Source organism: Pelophylax lessonae (genome assembly GCF_965119305.1).
Source record: "Pelophylax lessonae genome assembly, chromosome: 2".
Lineage (NCBI taxonomy): Eukaryota > Metazoa > Chordata > Amphibia > Anura > Ranidae > Pelophylax > Pelophylax lessonae.
This window is the reverse complement of record NC_138769.1, coordinates 376,487,811-376,507,880: the sequence shown is the minus strand read 5'-3', so window position 1 is coordinate 376,507,880 and position 20,070 is coordinate 376,487,811. Positions and strand designations below refer to the sequence as shown.

Sequence of the window (20,070 nt, the reverse complement as noted above, 5' to 3'; positions counted from 1 at the left end):
GTTAAGCACCCCCTGATCTTATCCAGGTCATTGCGGATGAGGTTACACTCCTCCGCGAGGTGATCAATTCTGACCAACAGGGATATCTTGCTGTGCTTGATGGCATGGAGGATGACCTCAGTGTCCGAGCCCACCGCACGGGTCCAGGTGCCGGGAGAGGAGTCCATGACTTGAGCTGCCTCCATGCTGGCCAGGAGAGTGCGTAGTTGGTCAGCCAAGATGGCGTCGGAGCACAAGGCCAGAGGCACCGAGGGCTTGGTATGTGACTGTGGCGGGGCTGATATACGCCTGGAAGGCATGAGTGAGTAGCGGAGAGATACCCCAGTACCGCAGAGGGCACCGGAGGTAAGTCTGGCAGGTTAGTGAGCAACAGGATGGGTGCAAATGTTCAGGATGGCAGGAGCTCCCAGAGCACACGTCTTCACTGCTCTACATCCAAGCCACGCCCCCCACTATGTAACATGTTGAAGACAATAGGACTTGTGAAATACTTCAGCAATTTAATATCATCTCACCTCCCAGAAACAAGGATTCTGCACAGCCCCTCATTCTCCCCCACACATGAGAATTCACAAGCTTTCTGGCACTTTAAATGTGTTGAATAGGCTTATGACCTCTTTTGATGGCATTAAAATAACTCCAATACCCTAGAGAATACAGGAAATTGCCCCACACTAAAACATTCTGATACATGCAGATTAGACATTACATCCTTATCAAACACCCTACAAATTGCCCAATACGTTTGACTCCTTTTAAATATCTGCATGAAAGAAAGATCTTCTAGACTCAACAAGCTTACTGAAACTCCTATATATAAAGAAATGGTAGAGAGACCTAAAAGAATCCTTTGACATAACTAAGACATACCTTTAGACATAACCAACTGGAACAAAATCTGGACCACCACAGTCAAATGCTAACCTAACGTATTATCCCAACAAAACTCTTACAAGGTAATATTAACCCTTATGCTAACCCTGTCAATCATCAATGTTTCAGTGACATTTGATCCCCCCCCCCCCGTTTTTTTCTCTTACATCAGTGTTTTACTGATGTGTTTTACTGCGTTCCAGTACAGTCCAGTGCAGGAAAAATGCTGTATGTTCTACTTTTTTTTCTGGAACTGGAAAGCCCTGGACCTGACTGCACTGGTGTGAACTATGCCATTGGAAACCATATAACCTACTTTTCATGCAGCAAAAAAAATGCACTGGACTGCATGTGGTGTGGACTAGCCTTACAAAAACGTCATAAATGATGAACTTGCAATTATCTTGCCACATACCGTTGAAGGATCATTCCACCTTGGTGAGGTTTGCAGGCTTGTGAAGTCATGCTGTCTTGTCAGAAATTTCTCCTCTCCTCCCCAGTTTTGTGCCAACGCAGGTAACTGTATACTTTGGGCTCCCTTTAGAATTCTAGCAAAGGCACTGATGTAAAGACCTTCCACTAATTATGTGTAAAAGAAAAAGAAAAAAGAATAGTATAACATTAGCTGGCATGTGCAAGAAATTAACAATTATGTTGTAATGCCAGTTATGCACAGGTAGATTTCATGTGTCAAAAGGTTGGTAATTGCCTGTTCTTTCTGAGATAGGTGACAGACTTCAAATGCTGTGGATTGCTGAATGCACCACATTCAAATCACAAGTCAACATAAAGCATAAATTAGGCACAGTTTATTTAAAAAAAAGAGAAAAAAGGGGGTATTACTCCAGCAACCAATCCACATTTTCATTAGAAACTGTAAATTGATGTACGTTTTTATTCAGAGGGTTATTAAGGAAAAAGGAAACGTTTCAATTACAAAAGGTATTTGATGGACTGGGGGAACCACAAATTTCTTTTTATTCTTCTTTCTTATAAGTTCTTCGCTCTGTACCCACTTACATTGGGGTCTTTGAATGTTCCCATGCCATTTGCATTGTCCTTAAAATAAATTAAAATACATTAGTGAGAGTGGGATTGTCTTGTTATTACTCCAGCCGTAAAGTGCTGAGATTTTACCAACCAAGTCATTGGGAGATGCAGCACGTTAAAGCCAATGAATACAAAGTAAACATCAAGTCAAAGCCAACCTGAAGTATTCTTTCACAGAGTGCAATGTAAAATGTAGCAGAAAAACTACACAACAATGTTTAAATTCCACATAAAACTTTTTTTCAATTTTTTTTTAGCTTAGTAGATAGCGGAAGAGGCTTAAAACCTGTGTCAAATTTTTTTTCGGTGTGTGTCTCTATTTGGGAGTAGTCTCCTCACTTCCTGTTTATTTATCAGAGGTTAGATCAGAAAGAGAGGAAGAATCTCCACATTTCCTGTCTGTTTGACAGGTGTCCAACACAAAAGGAAGTGAGCACACTGGCAGCAAAAAAAGAAACCTTGGAACCTCTATTTGGACATTATGTTCCCATTTGGGAGATTATCCCTCTGGTCCTTTTTGAAAAATATCTTCTTTATGAGGACAAATACAATACTTTACTGAAATTCCAGCCCATCCCCATTTTATCCAAAACAAAAAAAATAATAGGTTTTACATCTTGTGTATGGTTTCCAAGTATTCAAAAACGTACAAATATGTATCAATGCAACAACTGAATGTTTTTTTAAAAATGTTTTAACACTTTCTAGGGATAATAGCATGACCAAGTACATGGGAACAATAGTGAACTGCTAGTTGAAGGTTTGCTAAATAAGTATGGAAACGTTAGAGCTGATTATAAAAAGTTGTAGATGCTTAGCAAAAACACAATCCTTAAAAGGTCTTTGCAGTTCCTCATCCACTGTTTTATTCAGTAATGCAATGCTAAAAGCAAAGATGATATGAAAACTGCACCCATGTCAGCAATAAGAAATCATCTGTAAACTGGTCTGACTATAGTAAACTACGAGTTACAGCATTACTGCTCTTTGCTGTTTATGAAATAAGTTGGTGTTTTTGAGATCTTTTTTTCTTTTTCCATAAAAATATTTTATTGAGAAAAAGGTAAGCAAACATGGAAACTTTAAATAGTGACATTGAACAAGAAATGCGTTATGACGCATGCGAGAAGTACATTGCATCAAACATACATGAAGAATCGATTGTCGACGGGAAACATCAAAAATATAAATGATGTAAAACAGTAAACTTATACCTGAATAAAATAAACTATTAGTAGGAATGGAGTCTGGCCTTGGGATAGGTGAGGTATCAGTGAAGTAAGTTCACATGAAGTGTCGATTGGGCGATGGGGGGGGGATGATGTTAGGGGAAGTTGCGATGTGGGGGGGAGGGGGGAAGGGAGGGAAGGGGGGGAGGTGAATCAAGGGGGGGGGTTGATAAAGAGTATTGTAGGGTAGCAACAAAAGAGTGGGACCTTCAATGTAGATTGCCGAGATACTCCCTTAACTGCGTAGGGAGGGAGAACCCTATCTTTGAGATCTTTTTTAGCCCTAATTTATTAAGAAAATAAAACTATTTTAATTTTATGATTTAATTAGTGTAAAATGTTATATTGTGTAAATGCAAACAGAATAAAAAAAAAAAGAAAATACATTTTATTTTATTAAAGATGTAATTTACCTTCAAGTCCAAATGCTTGTCTAATTTTCAGACGCAGACCACTATGCTGTCGATAGCGTACGGCATGATGAATGTTACAATAGTTAAGTGATGGCTGTAGGAAAGAAGACTTATCACCTCCAATCCTTTGCTTATACCAATCTACCACATTGCCTTCTGGAACTGTAATATTAACAAAAAATAGTCAACTATCATCATACATGGAAGAAATTACATTACATTAGCCTTTTTTCTCTATTCTAGTATAAGAAATAGCATAATATTGGTATAGTATAATAAAAATAGTATTGTATATTATATAGTATACTATAATATATATAGTATAATATCACTATAAATCTTGACTTATTGTGTAAAGTACTTGGAAGTAACAAAATACCATATGATAGAGAACATTACACATGCAGTAAAACTTTGGGATAAACGTCTAAAACATGGTAAGGAAAAAATTACTACAATGCATATTTTACATACTATATAGTTTCCAATAAAGAATAGCCAACAATAATTCAAAAAACTATTATTGTAAAATAAATATAATAAATGATTGCCATGGGATGCATTTTTGGCTGCTCTTTAACTGCAAAGACTGTCCAAAATCCAGGATATACTATGGGCATAGTTCACACTATTGCAGTGCAGTGAAAAAAAGAAAAAGTATAGCATGCTGCATTTTTCTGCACTGCAAATGCACAGAAATGCAACACAGGGCAGTACACTTAAAAGGCCAGAGAAGAAAGGAGATAAAAGTGACCTCAAAGGAAATGCAAGCTTAGGAAATCTGCACCGCAAATGCATGTGTATACGAAAAAAAAAGTGTGTCAAATGTACAACACTGCGCATGCAAAAACACTCAATAACCACGCAGTTTCTGGTATGAATGGGCCCCTATATCAGATGGAGGATGAGGATGGATTAGATGCACAATGATACTAAGTAAATTCTAATATCACAATTTATGGGAAAAAAAAACATTATGTTAGATTTAGGAGAACTATTTATCTGATGAAGGACAGCAGTATATCTGATGTTCGCTGATATTTTGGCTGATTCACACCAGATGCAGTCCAATGCGTCTTTATTCTACATCAATATATTTTAAAAAAATCATTGAAAATGTGCATGTAGAAATGCATCCGGAACATCGAAATTGTAGTGTGAACTGGCCCTAAAGGATGATATTTCAGATGGAGGATTAGAATTTATCAGCTGAAAGGAAATAGGATGGTAGAGATGGGGGGAGAGTTTTTCAGATGAAGGATGATATTATACGTAAAATAATAGGACACCTGTGATAAGGTTTCAGGGACCTCATCATGTGGAATAAACTTGCATCAGGTAAAAGATGAAGGGTGATTAGCACAGGGTGAGGTTTTGTCATACACATGAGGTTGTGTCCCATGAACTAAGAAGCTGTGTTAGACCCATGACCAAGCTGTGTCAATAAAAGGATAAAAGTAGATATCCTAAAACTGGCATCATAGGCCTGACTCTTGTACTTTTTCCCCATATTTAGGTAAGCTTTTGCCCACAGTCCTAAAACATACTGGCAAGTTAATTTAAGTCTTCCCTAACTGACCTTAGCATGCATGTGACCAGGGTTGGGACAAGGCCATCTAGAGCCCAGGGCTAACATAACAAACTGCGCCCCCCCCACCCCAGGATGTATGAGCAGTATGGATCAGAAAAAATCCCCCCTCAAAAAAAAAAAAAAGTGAGTGCAAATTTGCATGATTATCCCCTAAGCAAAAATTCTCCCCCATCCCAGCACAGATCTCTGCCGCCTCCATCCCCTAAATCCCCCCAGCACAAATGCACACCCCCCTAACCCCGCCCCCCCAAATCCCCCTCCAAGCACAAATATCTCTCCCCACCCCCCCCCCAGCACAAGTACCCCCTAATCATCCCTACTAGCACAAATCCCCTCCCCCCAAAAAAATCTCCTCCTAGCATCAATCCCCCGCTACCGTATCACCTCTTCTAGCACAACCCCCCCTCCCAAATTCACCCTCCTAGCACAAATCCTCTGTGCCCATCTCCCCCCCAACCCAAATCACCCCTGAATCACCACTCCTAGCACTCACCACCAAATTTCCCCTCCTAGTACAATTCTTACTCCCTGCTGCCCCCCAAATTTCTCCTCACAACACAAATCCCCTCCCCTCTCAATCTCCTTGCGTTGCCCCCCCCCCACCTCACATGATATCACAGTGCCCAGGGCAGCTGCCCCTTCTGTCTATGTCAGGAACAACAAAGGGTAGGTCCCATCAGGGCAGGGAAAGATTTGAATGTTTTATTGTTCTCTGTAAGCACACCAGGGTGAGATTTTATGCTGATGTTTCTGTTCACAGATCTTAGTATGTGACAATAATATTTAAATCATATTCTCATATATTCATCTGAATTCAACACTGCAACACTCTATTATTAGAATCTATTCAAGCATACAGTAACAGCACAAGATAGATGCACAGCTTAATGTGGAACTGTACTGTTCTAGGAAGACTCCTGAAGAGAGCTGGCAAAGTACTTGATTGCCACTGATGGCTTTTTTTGTATCTGTGTTTTTGTTCTTGTAAATATAGTGTTTCTCATTACATTATTTGTTAAAAATGTAAAATGAAATTATTTGACTGTTTATTGGCAGGGAAAAATTGGTGTTAACATATTTTCCTTCCATAGCATGCAAGTCTGTAGTCTGTATACCTTGGCTCTGCTCTTTCTCCATTAATTGTTCTGACATATCCTTCACCTGCATGGGGAACAAGGTATCTTTTTGAAATGTGGACATAATCTCCATTTCTGACCTTGTGGGCTTAGCGTCATCTGTGAAGTAGTATCCTGAAGCATAGCTGGGCACAGGCTCTGAGCTCTGCAAGAAGAGAAAGCATATAGAGAATGTGACAAGATTGGCAAAAATAGAATAGTTGGCATTGTACACACTGCCATATGTTATGCTGCTTCAGCATTGCTAAATCAACATAATGATGCCTGTAATGGTTTGTATTCATGCTTGGACTGCATACACTGATCTTGAAACAAATTTTACACATTTCAGCTGCAGTAGCTTTTAATAAAATGCTATGGGAGCAGCATAAAAAGGACAATGAGAATGGCAGTAAATTGCTATGCACAATGGTTTTATGCTGTATCTTAGCTTGATGTACATAAACCTATTTCATACATAACCACAGCTTTATCACTGGTATTACAGTAGATGTCGGAACAGCTAGAAAGCTAAGTGGTCACTAGATGAGGAGAACATTTCCAATGCTTTAGGTGGACTTAAATTGGAACTCCAAGAAATAAAAATGATAATCTCCGGAGCTCAATTAATGTATTTTTGTTTCAGAAGGTAGAGTTACACCATAAAGTTCTGTTAACAAACCCACAAATAAAGAACAATACAGGCACTGAAATACTTAAATCAGAACTAAACCCTCCTATCCTTGACAGCCAAAGAAGCTGCCATCTTAGCATCTGTTTGATCTGCAGTTACTATGGTGCCGCAGAAGTGATTATTTGACTCCAGCGATTTGATGGTTGACAGTGTGGTTGACAGAAAAAGCAACAGTGACCATTTCCATTCATGGCATGATATTATTGTAACTGTTTTGGGGAACTGTTAAATTGATGGGTTTAGTTCTGCTTAAACCTTTAGGGGAACCTAGATTTCAATGCCCCCTGGTCATTTATACCTGCTCTAGGTGCATACTGAGCCTAAGATGCTCAGCTATAAGTAAATGGATCTAGCAATTATGTTTTATTCAGTCAAAGAAGTTTGGACTTTTTTCTTTAAAAAGACGCTATCACCTTGCCCATGCCCCAGCAAAATTAAAAAAGTGTCTTTGCAAAGGGAGGAAAATGCCTTGGTGCATGCTGAGATACTGTATAAATGGTAAGAGCACATGTGCTCGGGGTCTTTCAGCTAGAGAACGGAGTCCTGGAGGGAGGGGGCAGCTGCCTCCTCCTCTGTAGAAGTTGCCATGCGGCCTCAGGTGATCAACCTGAGGGCATAAAGAATCAGAGAGGAACTGTACCCAGAGGTCCTGCAGAGCTGACTGGAAGGGAGACACTGGGGGATTTGATTCTGCACTACAGTGAGTGTCCTGAGGGGGCCTTCCCTTCAGCTAGAAGAGTCAGTGGATGGGTGTCAGTCAAGGGGATGCTAGAGAGTGTCCTGAAGATAATGTAGTTCATCAAGTCTGTGGCTGGACAGAGAGAAAGGAGACTTAACCCTTTCCATACCCGCGGCAGTATGGTTAAAACAGTGTGACTGCTTCCACAAGTATCCTGGTGAGGCCAAGTGAGAGTTGTCCTTATCTACTGTAACAGTTCAAGTTGGAGTATCCCACTATTCCCTTCTACCATTCAAGTTGCACAATAAATACCAAAAAAAAAAGAAATGAGCCATTGGGAATAAGGATGAATGTGTGAACTGTCCCTAACTGACTGTCTGCAGGTAACCAGAGGTACTGTAATCACACAGCAAGCCCTACGGGAACAGTGATACAATTTAATAACTCGGAAAATATACAAAGGGATATTAACTAATACACAGCCATGTTTAATAACAGAAAGCAAATGGGAAAGTACATAATTTAAAAACAACCAATCAGCAATCATCCTTCTTTTTTATGAATAAAGGAAAACTACATTTGGTTGTCTGTTATTTGGACATATACTGCATATCCTCATTTCTTTTACTGAATATCATCCTTTTTAATTAGCCTGAAAGTTGTTCCTTTAAAATAATCCACATGTAGATAAATACTGCTTTACATGTGCACGCTGTTTCCTTGAGGTGTGCTAGAGTAGTGTGGAGGCTTTCTAGGGAAAAACTCCACAGTTCTAATATTTTCCTGGCTGTCTCTCAGCGGTAACGTTTTCTTTTTACTGTGATCTACCCTTTGTGCAGATCCTCCCACTTATACTGCTGGCCTGGAGCAGATTCTGTTCTGAGATACAGGGCACAAAATTTCTTTCCCTTTTTGGTTTGCATTTGTGACACAATACTACATGCTTGAGCACTTTTCAGATGAACATAGATGTGCTCCAGTGCTCTGACCTAAATATGCCAATGACTATCATTTGCAAAATGAAGACGGTTTTAGAATCCACATGTATATCTGATTATTGCAGCTGCTCTTTGAAAAGGATGAAGTTTAATATTAAATGCCATATTCATTCCTCTGAATGCAGCAGTTCACAGTCACTTGAGTCTAATACCATTTGTGCACCGCAGTATGCCTTTCCAAAACTTTAGATACATTTACTGGTTCTAAAAAGACTTGAATCCTCAAAATAGACCAGTTATTTATTCTTTATTCTTTTTTTAAAGAAAAAAGAAAATTAAAGAAGGCAGGCAGAAGATGGAGCCTGGAATAATAACAAGAGAAAATGGGAATAAGAATAAAATATTGAGTGCATCTGGTATATGGGACAGTCACATTTGCTCCTTGTGTGTAGGCTTTGGTTCCTCCCTTATAGTGCTAAGAAATGGGTCCTCTCAAAGAACATTTTATATTCCTGATATGTGCCTGCTGTACCATATACTTGTATGAGAAAGTCTCCTGTTCTCTTTGTATTGCTTCCTTTATGTGAAATCTCTGGTGTTCATGCTAGTTCCCTTGCATTCCTATTAAAAACTGACCACACCAAGCAGGAGAGCACAGCGTGGTCAGTTCTCTAGCTGTGTACTCTCCTCCAATGATCAGACTTGTCCTGACATGCCCCCCGCTGCACAGCCATTCACTGGGATGCTCAGTGTGCTGCTGCTTCTCCTCCCCCAGCTCTTTTGCAGCTGAGAACAAAGAGAGCATGATCACTTATAAAAAAGTGAAAAAAGGTATTTATAATGTTTTTTTTTCATATCCATGCACAAAAGTTTTGCCTTTCATTTCTATTTTAAACCAAATTGGTTTTATAAGGTTATGGTTTACAATCACTTTAAGTGATCCCTCTCACAGTCCAAGTCTATGAGATAGCTGATTCACTGAAACCACTGTAGTCCATATGTGATTGATGCCCTTTCTCAACAATTATTCAGAGAGAGAGTAGTTACACTGTGACACTAAGAGCTCCCTCCAGTGGTTTATTTACAAATGTGCAAAAAAAATACAACTTTAGGCTAGAAATTGATTTAATTTAAAGTTATTTATGTATTTTAAGTTAGATATTTATTTAATTTAAGTTATGTAATACAATAACTAAAATATATAAAACAACAAGCAAGCAAAAATGCAAAAAAGTTAAAAAAAAATACTATAAGGTAAACACTGCAGTCCTAAACATATGCACTGACTGAACAAAAAACACTACTCATTACTTTTCAAGATTAAAATTGTAAAAACTTTCTTATACCTAGTGAAGTGATTAGCCTCAGGTGATACACAGAGATAAAACAAATCCTCCTACATAAGTTGTACCTGTTTATCTGCAGTCTTCTCTACTCTACATCCATTCAGAGAGCTGAATGTTTCAGAAAAAAGGGGTTAGAACTGAAGCACACTGTGCAGAGCTCAGTTAGGAGAGCTGATCGAGGACAAGGGACACGCCCCCTTCACACAGCACAAACTGTCAATCAGCTGTAGCTCCCTCTCCTGTCATTATTTTTCTCTTGGTGTCTACTAAAAAAACTCAATAAAAATATTTATGATCCAGAAGGTCTACAGTACAGTATGCTTTAGCATTCTTTGAGTGGAACACCAAGGGTCTGCCATACTCTTTTATGCACCACAAGATGCGAGCGAGTGGCTTAAGACCCTCTGAACGTGAAGGTCTCTCCTCCTTTGTGCTATTCATCTTATAGCAGGTTGGATCATATTCCATTTACTTATTGCTGGTGTCTCAGGGTTCATGGTCTCCGGTAACCTTTTTTGATCTCTTGTGTGGGGGTTCTGTGCCCTATTCTCTATGTGCAGAATCTCTTCTCTCATTCTTTCTACATTTACCTCCCCCCCCCCTACTGGAAATTACCCTCATAGCCCTATGTTTTTTGTTTGTGCCCCTTTTGTTATCTCTTTCAATAGACTCCTTAAAAGATGGACGTCTGCAGTGGCACAATTTCCTGTGAGAATAACCTCCCAGGTGACTGCATGAATGAATGATCAAGAGCAGTTAAGAATTTTGCTCAGAGCGGTTGTGCTCTTATATTTAATTGGTACATGTATGGGTATAAGCTGCATATTAGTTTTGTTTTAGTTATTTAGTATAATAGTATAGCAGCAGGGAGTTTTCTGTGAAGATATTTTATTTATTTTCTCTTATGCAGTATACTTAACTTTCTTAATTCGATGGGTTGTTATTTATGTTAATTTGACATATTCTTTGTTGTCATGGTCTATGGTGAAGCACCATGCATGGATAATGCTTTATTCATTTTATATTGTTATAGTCTGATTAATAGGCTATGTTTTGTGTATTGGAATATCAGGGGCTTGAACAATATATTCAAACAAGCAGTGGTTCTCCAAAATTGTAAGGTGTGTTCACACTATTGAGATGCAGGAACCAGCGCGATTCCAGTGCGGGTTCCAGTGTGGACCAAAAAAGGGTCCTGCACCATATTTGCCCAACAGCAATGTGAATTCAGCCATACAGTTTGTATGGCTGAACTCGCATCACACAGACATCGCATGTGATCTGCACAGCAATGCGGTACAAACACCCATGCGATTCAATTCCAGTGCGGACCGAAAAAAGGGTCCTGCACCATTTTTGTCCAACTGCAATGCAAATTCAGCCATACAGTACAAAATTGTAAGGTGTGTTCACACTATTGAGATGCAGGAACCAGCGCGATTCCAGTGCGGGTTCCAGTGTGGACCAAAAAAAGGGTCCTGCACCATATTTGCCCAACAGCAATGTGAATTCAGCCATACAGTTTGTATGGCTGAACTCGCATCGCACAGACATCGTATGTGATCTGCACAGCAATGCGGTGCGAATCACATGCGATGTCTGACATCGCAATAGTGCGAACTCAGCTTGAAACCTTTCAGACCCTACGTACTTTTTTTTACAAGAGGCCTTTTTGGATGGTAACAGAGTACTGGCCATTCACCTCCAATGGATTTAGAGGGCACTTCATGCACATTCCTGGCAGGGGATTAAAATAGTATCTTGGATAGTTCTAAAGATACTTCAAAATGACGTGGGTCCTCCTCAATAGATTTGTCCTCCTGGGCCTCAGCAACCTCTCTTAATGAGATGTGGTGCTGGAAACATCCTGACATCAGAAGTGTCTCTCATTTGTTTATGATCCAATAAACCTCATCTAAGATTTTGCTTTGGCCAACGCTTTCTTTCTACAATGGTGCAGGTATGTAATACCTCACTGGGCATCTGTTGGATCATACCCCTTTATCTGTTGAGATTGGGCTCCATATGTGAGCTCCAGGGAGTGCATGGAGGCTTGCCCCTGCATGGTTGGGGTTGGAAAAGGTGTCTGCCTAGGTGGGGCATGCGGGGCAGGGGGGTTTGGAGGAGTATATGTCAGTTATCAAAACAGTTAATAAAGACCACAATGCAATCTCATATACATGTTTTTTATCCATTACCACGGACCCGGACTGTGCCTTTGAACAGTATTACAGTCAGGTGTATGTGCCTATCCCCCCTAGAGTCTCTTCCCATACCCTCTCTGTTGATGGATAACAGGCCCTTGCTAGATGGGGACATCTCTGTGAAGGAAATTGAGCATGCCATTGGATCCTTTCCAACTTTTAAATTCCTGGTTCCGGATAGTTTCTGGCGGAGTGGTACAGATCCCATGTTGAGGACTTGGCCCTAGACTGCAGTCTCTTTATGAGTATGGTTTAGAGATGGACATGTTGCCTGACTGCATGCTGAAAGGCACAGTCCTGGAGGCTGCCCTCATGGGCTTGTATGAGGACTTACAACTATTGGTCTATCAGGGTCCTCAAGCAACTTATCCCCTTACTGTTTCTGTGAGGATGACTCCTAAAGCATGAGATTTAGGGGATTTCAGGCTATATTACAACTGGATGATGTAAAAATGTCTCCTTCCTCTCTACTGTGGTTTAACCTTCGCTTATCTCAATTTGCTGAATTACCAGACCCAATGACTTGAGCCACTTAACCCCTAAGCTACTAAAATATATCACTTCTATGGGTACACTTTTGACTTTCGATTAACTGAAGTACAAGCTTGAATTGTGAAATTGGTATTTTTTAGTTACTTGCAATTACGATATGCTTTTGTTTCACAGTTTTCTTCTGTATCTATGGAGACTTAGCCCTCCCGCCTTGAACAATTGCTTTGTGCGGATTCCATGTCAAAACCTCTGTCAGAGGTGTTTAAAGAGTTATTCCCTGTGTGGCATCCTGCCCTGGAGTGTTGCAGGGAGAAGTGGTTGATGGATAATCCAGGCCTTTAGGGAAGGATAGATGATATATAAAACTACCTCTTTACATTGTTAGCACTTGATACAATATTAAATAATGCAAACTTATGGATCCTTCTCTGCTGAATGTTGGCACTGTACCTTTTCCCCAGCTGACTTTAGCTATCTGTCAGTGCCCCTTAATTCAACAATTCGGAGTGGGGGTGGTTCAAATAAAAAAAAAAACATTATGGCTCTTCTGATTCCACTTACAGTCTAAGTTTGCCTGCTAGGCCAAGTGGAGGAGATAACCCCTACAAATTCAGTGTTACCATTTTACAAGGCTACTTATCTGAATAAAGGCTATCCCAAAGAAATTGAGAAGGTCTGGAGTAGCTTGCTATGCATTTCTACTACCAGTGCATAAGTGCTCCTAGGAATGCAGCCCAATGCAATTATGGTGCCTGTGCCATTGAATGTAGTGCTCCTTGCTTTTGGCTGACCCTTCCTCTGAGGTTGTGTGCTCTTACCTGGTAGAAGCTCTGACATCACTTGGTCTCTTTCTGTAACAATCTGCTAAACTCTTTGACATAATGGTGATCTCATGCATGTTCTCCGGGACCACTGCATTAACACTGGTAGTCTGGTGGCCTACACGCTTTGTCTATCTAGGATGTGACTGATACAAGGGGGGGTGGACTTTCAATGTTCCAATGTTGTTGGGCAGTTTTTAAACCTTCTCAACAATCTGGTCCGATTTCAATTGCACTATGGTTTTTACTTTTTTAAAGTTTAATTTTGAATTTGTCCTTAGTTTCGTGAATGTGGGGAACATTTCCTTTGAAAAGAATGAATTTGATGCATGTATTTTTGTCTGCCAAGCAAATGATAGCTCAACCCTGGAGAAAATCCTCTGTCCCATTTCAAGCAGTCAAATACCCTTTGAACCTGATCAATAGAAAACTGTCCAGCATTCTTCAAAACTTCCATATGAAATGTATTAAAATATGAGAACCATGGCTTAATTATACTCTACCTTCTATAAATCCCTCAAGCCTGACTTATCTATAGGCCATCACCGTAATCTACATCTGAGTCGAGGAACACATTCTGTGTTTCACTTCCCCTTCTTTTTGCTCTGCATGTTTCTTACAACTTCCTTTCCTTTTACTTTCTCTACTCCACTACTTGGAGTTTATCAGCCCCTGAGGTTCTCTAACCCATCTAGATTCTAAAAATGCCTATGTTAACCTCTTGCAGTCAGAGCCTTAAGAGACTGAATATGACTGTTATGTATGCCAATTATATCCTGTGTATGACCAAACACTACTTACTGGATATTCTGTCCCATGCTTGGGCGTACCTGCTGTTATCTCAACTTAAATGTAAATCAATACAAAAGATTGAACAGAAAAAAGGGGAAAATGTATAAACCTTTCAAATGTAAGCCTAAACAGCTATAATACATCTTTCAAAAGAAAGTCAACACGACTATAATAAAGTTATTCTGCACTTTGGCCATCCAGTACAAAGCAACAGATTTACTTGAATTCGCCCTCCCCAAAAGCATACACTCAACTTCCCTTCACTCCCTCTCCCCAGCAGCATATACTCAACTTTCCTACTCTGGACAACTGCTGGGAGTTAAGAGAAATGTCCTGTACTTCCAGGTATGAGACACCATATGATTACATACTCCTTCCACTACTGCTGCAGTGCTGATGCTCAGTGATTGGCTGCTCAGACAGCCAGCATTGTCCTCAAATCTGGTTTAGCCCCAAATTGTGTTTTAAAGCTTAACCAGGAGTTCTTTTTTCCAACAGCTAAAATAGAGCAATGGGTCTAAAAAGCAAGTACTATTATTATTATACATAATTTATATAGTGCCAACAGTTTGCGCAGCACATTACAATATAAAGGGAGACAATTCAAAACAAGAGGGTTAGAAGGGCTCTGATCCTGCGAGCTTACAATCTAAGAGGGAGGGGCTGGTGAAACAAAAAGGTAGCGACTGTGAGGGATAAATTGATGAGGAAAGTATAAAATTTGGTTGTTAGCTGAAGACAGGATAAGCCTCCCTGAAGAGATGAGTTTTCAGGGATCGCCTCAAAGTGGACAGAGTAGGAGATAACCAGACAGAGTGGAGTAGTGAGTTGGGAGAGGCTCTGGAGAAGTCCTGGAGATGAGCATGGGAGGAGGGAGCTAGAGAGCAGAAGGTCTTGTGAGGAGTAGAGAGGAGGGTTTGGGTGATATTTGGAGATAAGATTGGCGATGAAGCTCAGGGCAGAATTGTAAATGGCTTTGTATGTTATTGTTAGTGTTTTGAATTGTATTCATTAGGCAATGGGAAGCCAGTGGAGGGTTTGGCAGAAAGGAGTGGCAGACACTGAATGGTTGGTAAGGTGGATGAGTCTGGCAGCGGCATTCATGATAGACTGAAGAGGTGATAGCTTGCGAAGAGGTAGGCCATGAGGAGGGAGTTACAATAGTCAAGACGAGATATAACAAAGGAGTAAATAAGTTGCTTAGTGGTGTCAACGGTTAGAAAGGGGCACATTTTGGATCTGTTTCGGAAGGTGAAGTCTGCACAGTTTGGACAGTGATTGGATTTGGGCTGAAAGGACAGGTCAGAGTCCAGGATTACACCTAGTACCCTGGCATGAGGGGAGGGACTGATGGTTGTATTATTGATCTTGATGGAGAAGTCGGGGGGGGGGGGGAGCTGGAGGAAAAACGATGAGCTCAATTTTAGAAAGATTGAGTTTGAGGAAGTGGTGGGACATCCATCCAGATATGTCAGTTGGTAAGTTAGTAAGTAAAGTATTAGTAGTTGCAGCAGTTATTACTTTGTCCTGAAATTTTAAAGCCCTGGAATATTAAAATTCTTGCTTAAACTTAACTAAGAGTGAGAGTTGCACATGCTGATGCAAAAAAAAATAACCACAACTCTGCCAGTCAAATGTCACTGTAACAATAATGGAAATTGAAGCACCACACTACTGCTAAGAGGTCCAGATACAATTTTATTCCATTACAAGTCAAGGGATCAATCCAAAGAGTATTTAATCCATTTCAGGGCTGCCAAACTAGCTGCTTACAAGGCATGTGCTTGTAATCATACAGGCAGAAATAACATTAAACATTCAGTTTACTTCTAGCCCATTCACAATATTTTCAATCAATCCTTGTGAAGGGGGTTGAATACCTTTTGGATTGTTCCCCTAAATCTTACTGCAATAAAGGTGTACCTGAACCTGAATCTTAGCAGTGGTGTGGCAGTTCAATATCATTTTTTGTTACATTGCACTACAAGCAAAGGAGACTGTGGAGATCCTCTGGAGTGAAGCATCATGCCTGGGAACCAGATTATTTACATAAACATCAATACTTTAGGATAACATTATGAATCCAGTGCCAGTGCTATTCTTCCACTTTCCTCAACTAAGTCAAATGTGACTGGCAGTTTAGTTGAGAACGGTTTATTCTGACTTACAACGTATTAGAGTCTATGACTTAAAAGCCAAAATTACAGTGCAATAAGGATAACTATAACAAGTGCATGTATCAGAAATACATTTCTCATGGATTCACAACTGCTGGAACAAGTGATTTCCTCTGACAATAATAGCATCATCTTAGAGGCAGTGAGACAAATTAATTGTACAAACACAACTTCTGCAATAAAATCAAAATACACTCTTAACCAGAGCTCCTAAACTAAATAAAATATGTGGTAAGCTAGCAAATCATTGAATTACATTTTAAAATACATTTAGAAGAAACTTACAGGTTGGAAAGTAACAGATGTATTCTAAAGCTACAACACTAATAGTTGTAAGCAGCTTAGATTACTGTTAATAAAACTACTCAAAAGGCAGAAAGCAATGCCCTCTGCTTTGATAAATACTAATCCTTTTAAATGTATTATTCTTTTAGAATAATAGTAGAAGAATTAAAGTGAAACCTGCAACATCTAACATTAGTCATTAGCATGTAAAATAATATTAAGGTTTGTATGTAATAGTAGGTTGCACAGATTAAGGGGAAAAAAACACAGGGATGCTGAAGTGATCAGAGTAGGAGTTGGGGGTGAAGAGACGATAACAACATATTTCACATAGTTACATTTTAAATATAATATTCTATTTTTTAACTACATAAACTAACACTATTTAGGTGTACATACAGTATATTGGTTCAAGACACTTTCAGCATTTTACATGTGTAGCTGACTGATGGCAACCTAGGAGCACCAGTGCATGATTTGGAGAAGCTCTGAACTATGAAACTGGCTATCACTTCTTTTTGCAGAACATGTTATTTTAAATACAAAAGAGTAGTGAAGTGGAAATCTACTAAAGCTGATAGATTTAGAAAGGAAGTACAAATTTGCATACGGTATACTGAAAACCTACAAATGTGTATCATAATCACGTTTATTAAATTTATAATGATTATCATCCCCTCTTTCAGTCTTGGGCTTGATTAAAGAATGCATAATCCCTAAAACCTGGACAATAACTATCTCCATAACTACATTTTACAATACTTACAGCTCAGTGAGTATATTTGTACTGTATGTCTTTGCCTCTGTCGACTATAGGCACAAGCCTACTTTCCTAATGGCAAATCCAGCACTTACAGTGGTATTAAACCCAAAACCAAAATGTAATATACTGCCGCTTACTAACTATTACATAGTTACATATTTAGTCAGGTTGAAAAAAGATACAAGTCTATCTAGCTCAACCAATAAAAAACAAAATACAAAAAAGAAAACACAACAATACAATCCAATATACACAATCCTATACCCACAGTTGATCCAGAGGAAGGCGAAAAACTCTAGCAAAGCATGATCCAATTTGCTTCAGCAGGGGAAAAAAATCCTTCCTGATCCCCCGGGAGGCAATCTGATATTCCCTGGATCAACTTTACCTTTACATATTAGCACCCAAGTTATATTATGTACACCTAGGAAAGAGTCCAGGCCTTTTTTAAAGCAATCTACTGAGCTGGCCAGAACCACCTCTGGAGAGAGTCTATTCCACATTTTCACAGCTCTTACTGTGAAAAAACCTTTCTGTATTTGGAGATGATATTCCTTTTCCTCTAGGAGTAAAGAGTGCCCCCTTATCCTCTGTAATGACCTTAAAGTGAATAACTCAACACCAAGTTCACTATATGGAAACCTTATGTATTTATACATGTTGATCATATCCCCCCTAAATTTCCTCTTCGCAAGAGAATAAATTAAATTCCTATAATCTTTCCTCATAGCTGAGCTCCCCCATGTCTCTTATCAGTTTGGTTGCTCTTCTCTGCACTTTCTCCAGTTCCCCGATATCCTAAGATGAGGTCTTACTAATGATTTGTACAGGGGCCAAATTATATCTTTCTCTCTGGAGTCCATGCCTCTCTTATTACAAGAAAGGACTTTGCTTGCTTTGGAAACTGCAGCTTGGCATTGCATGCGGTTATTAAGCTTATGATCTACCAGAACACCCATATCCTTCTCCACTATGGATTCCCCCAATTGTACTCACCCTAGTATGTATGATGCATGCATATTCTTGGCCCCAAGTGCACTACTTTACATTTATCAACATTAAACCTCATTTGCCACATAGTTGCCCAATGAAACAGTGCATTACATGTGGTGGCCATATTAATTTTATTTGTTAGGATTTTTTCCTTTTTTTATATACCTTGTGATCTGGCCAGTAACACACATCCTGTATTAGAGTGCCTACACTCTAAATGAAGGAGAAAAAGACATACCTCTGGACAGCAGCATTGTCTGTCTTGGGGGGAGGAGAGCGTTAGATGCACTAGCAGAAATTACACTGACAAACTAAAGCTGTCCTCCAGCTTAAAAGATTTACATAAATAAATAAAAGCTGATTATTGTAAGCCTCCCGACAGTGTTACATTTTTTTTTCAACCCTCTAACTTCTACATCTGCAGGACAGCTTGTGTTGTTGAAAAACAACAGCCTTACTGGCAGGATCACCAGATGAAAATAAAGGAAGTAAAGCCTGAAAAAGAGAATTAACGCAGCCATACAATCTAAGGATTAGTAAGACGTAATATAATAAATGTTTGGGTTTGGGTTTAGTAATGCTTTCACCATTCTTCAGCCCTGTAATAAACCCAGAAGTTTAGGGGCATAAAGCCCAAAAACAAAAATTGCCTCTGACTGAAATAATATTATGCCAGTTTCAAAATGTGTGGGCTATTAAAGTTACTATAATTACACAAATGTGGTAAATCTGGCACGTTCCCAACAATAGTGCACCATTTTTATAACATTAAAAAGAACAATTTCAATTTTGATTACCACTATGTAACAAACCCAGCTTGGCCCCACTTGCAAACAAAATATGACCAAGTTCAACACTAGATAAATGTTATCCGTTAGTACTATCTATATCTTTTTTTATTTCTGTCTTTTCTGTCCAATCTTCCAATTTTAATGTTTTAGACCCTGTTCAAGCGTGGGTACTTTTCAACACCTTTTACTGAGCTGTGTGAAATACTACAAGTAAGCTTCAGTATTTGTTTTGTTTAATGGATTTTTAAATTAATCTGAACTTGCCTCAGAGTGTGGTAGGAGTCGAACCAAAAGAGAACAGCAGGGAAAAGCAGGATATTTTTGTAAGTCCTCAGGTACTAGTGAGTCCAATGTTTTGGAAGGTAAACCTGTTCTCAGTCTCAGTTGAAATCCTCCAACGTTAGGCTTACCATCATCATTAAAAACACGGAGCATGCAGTTCCCTAAGTATAAAAAATGTATAGTGAACAACTGAAAACATTGAAAGTTTGAAATATGTATAATATTTATAAACCTTCTAATGGAAATAGTTTTGCCTGTTAAAGGGTTTGCAACTCTGTGGAGCCAGCCTTGTGATTCAGGGACACCTGCCAAATAAAACAGTTTGGTCCTTCCCCTTCTGTCGGTGCATGTGCATACAGCAAAGCCTAATTTGCTACCAGTGGTACCCTCCCTTTCCCAGTTAGAGTGATTCTGTACTGGGAATTAAATCATTCTGGTACGTCCACTAGTTGCATTTAACAATATATATATATATATATATATATATATATATATATATATATATATATATATATATATATATATATATATATATATATATA

At 39.3% G+C, this 20,070-nt stretch overlaps 1 protein-coding gene across 1 annotated transcript in view; it reads right to left on the bottom strand.

Moving 5' to 3' along the window:
* LOC309548122 (uncharacterized protein) overlaps positions 1–20,070 on the bottom strand; it is a 537,501-nt gene that overhangs the window by 144,480 nt on the left and 372,951 nt on the right. Inside the window, exons 27-30 of the mRNA XM_082248087.1 lie at positions 19,511–19,689; positions 6,272–6,437; positions 3,566–3,727; positions 1,289–1,452 (exon numbers count right to left, since the gene is read on the bottom strand). Coding sequence (XP_082104213.1) covers positions 1,289–1,452; positions 3,566–3,727; positions 6,272–6,437; positions 19,511–19,689 — 671 coding nt within the window. The remainder of the gene's footprint in view (positions 1–1,288; positions 1,453–3,565; positions 3,728–6,271; positions 6,438–19,510; positions 19,690–20,070) is intronic.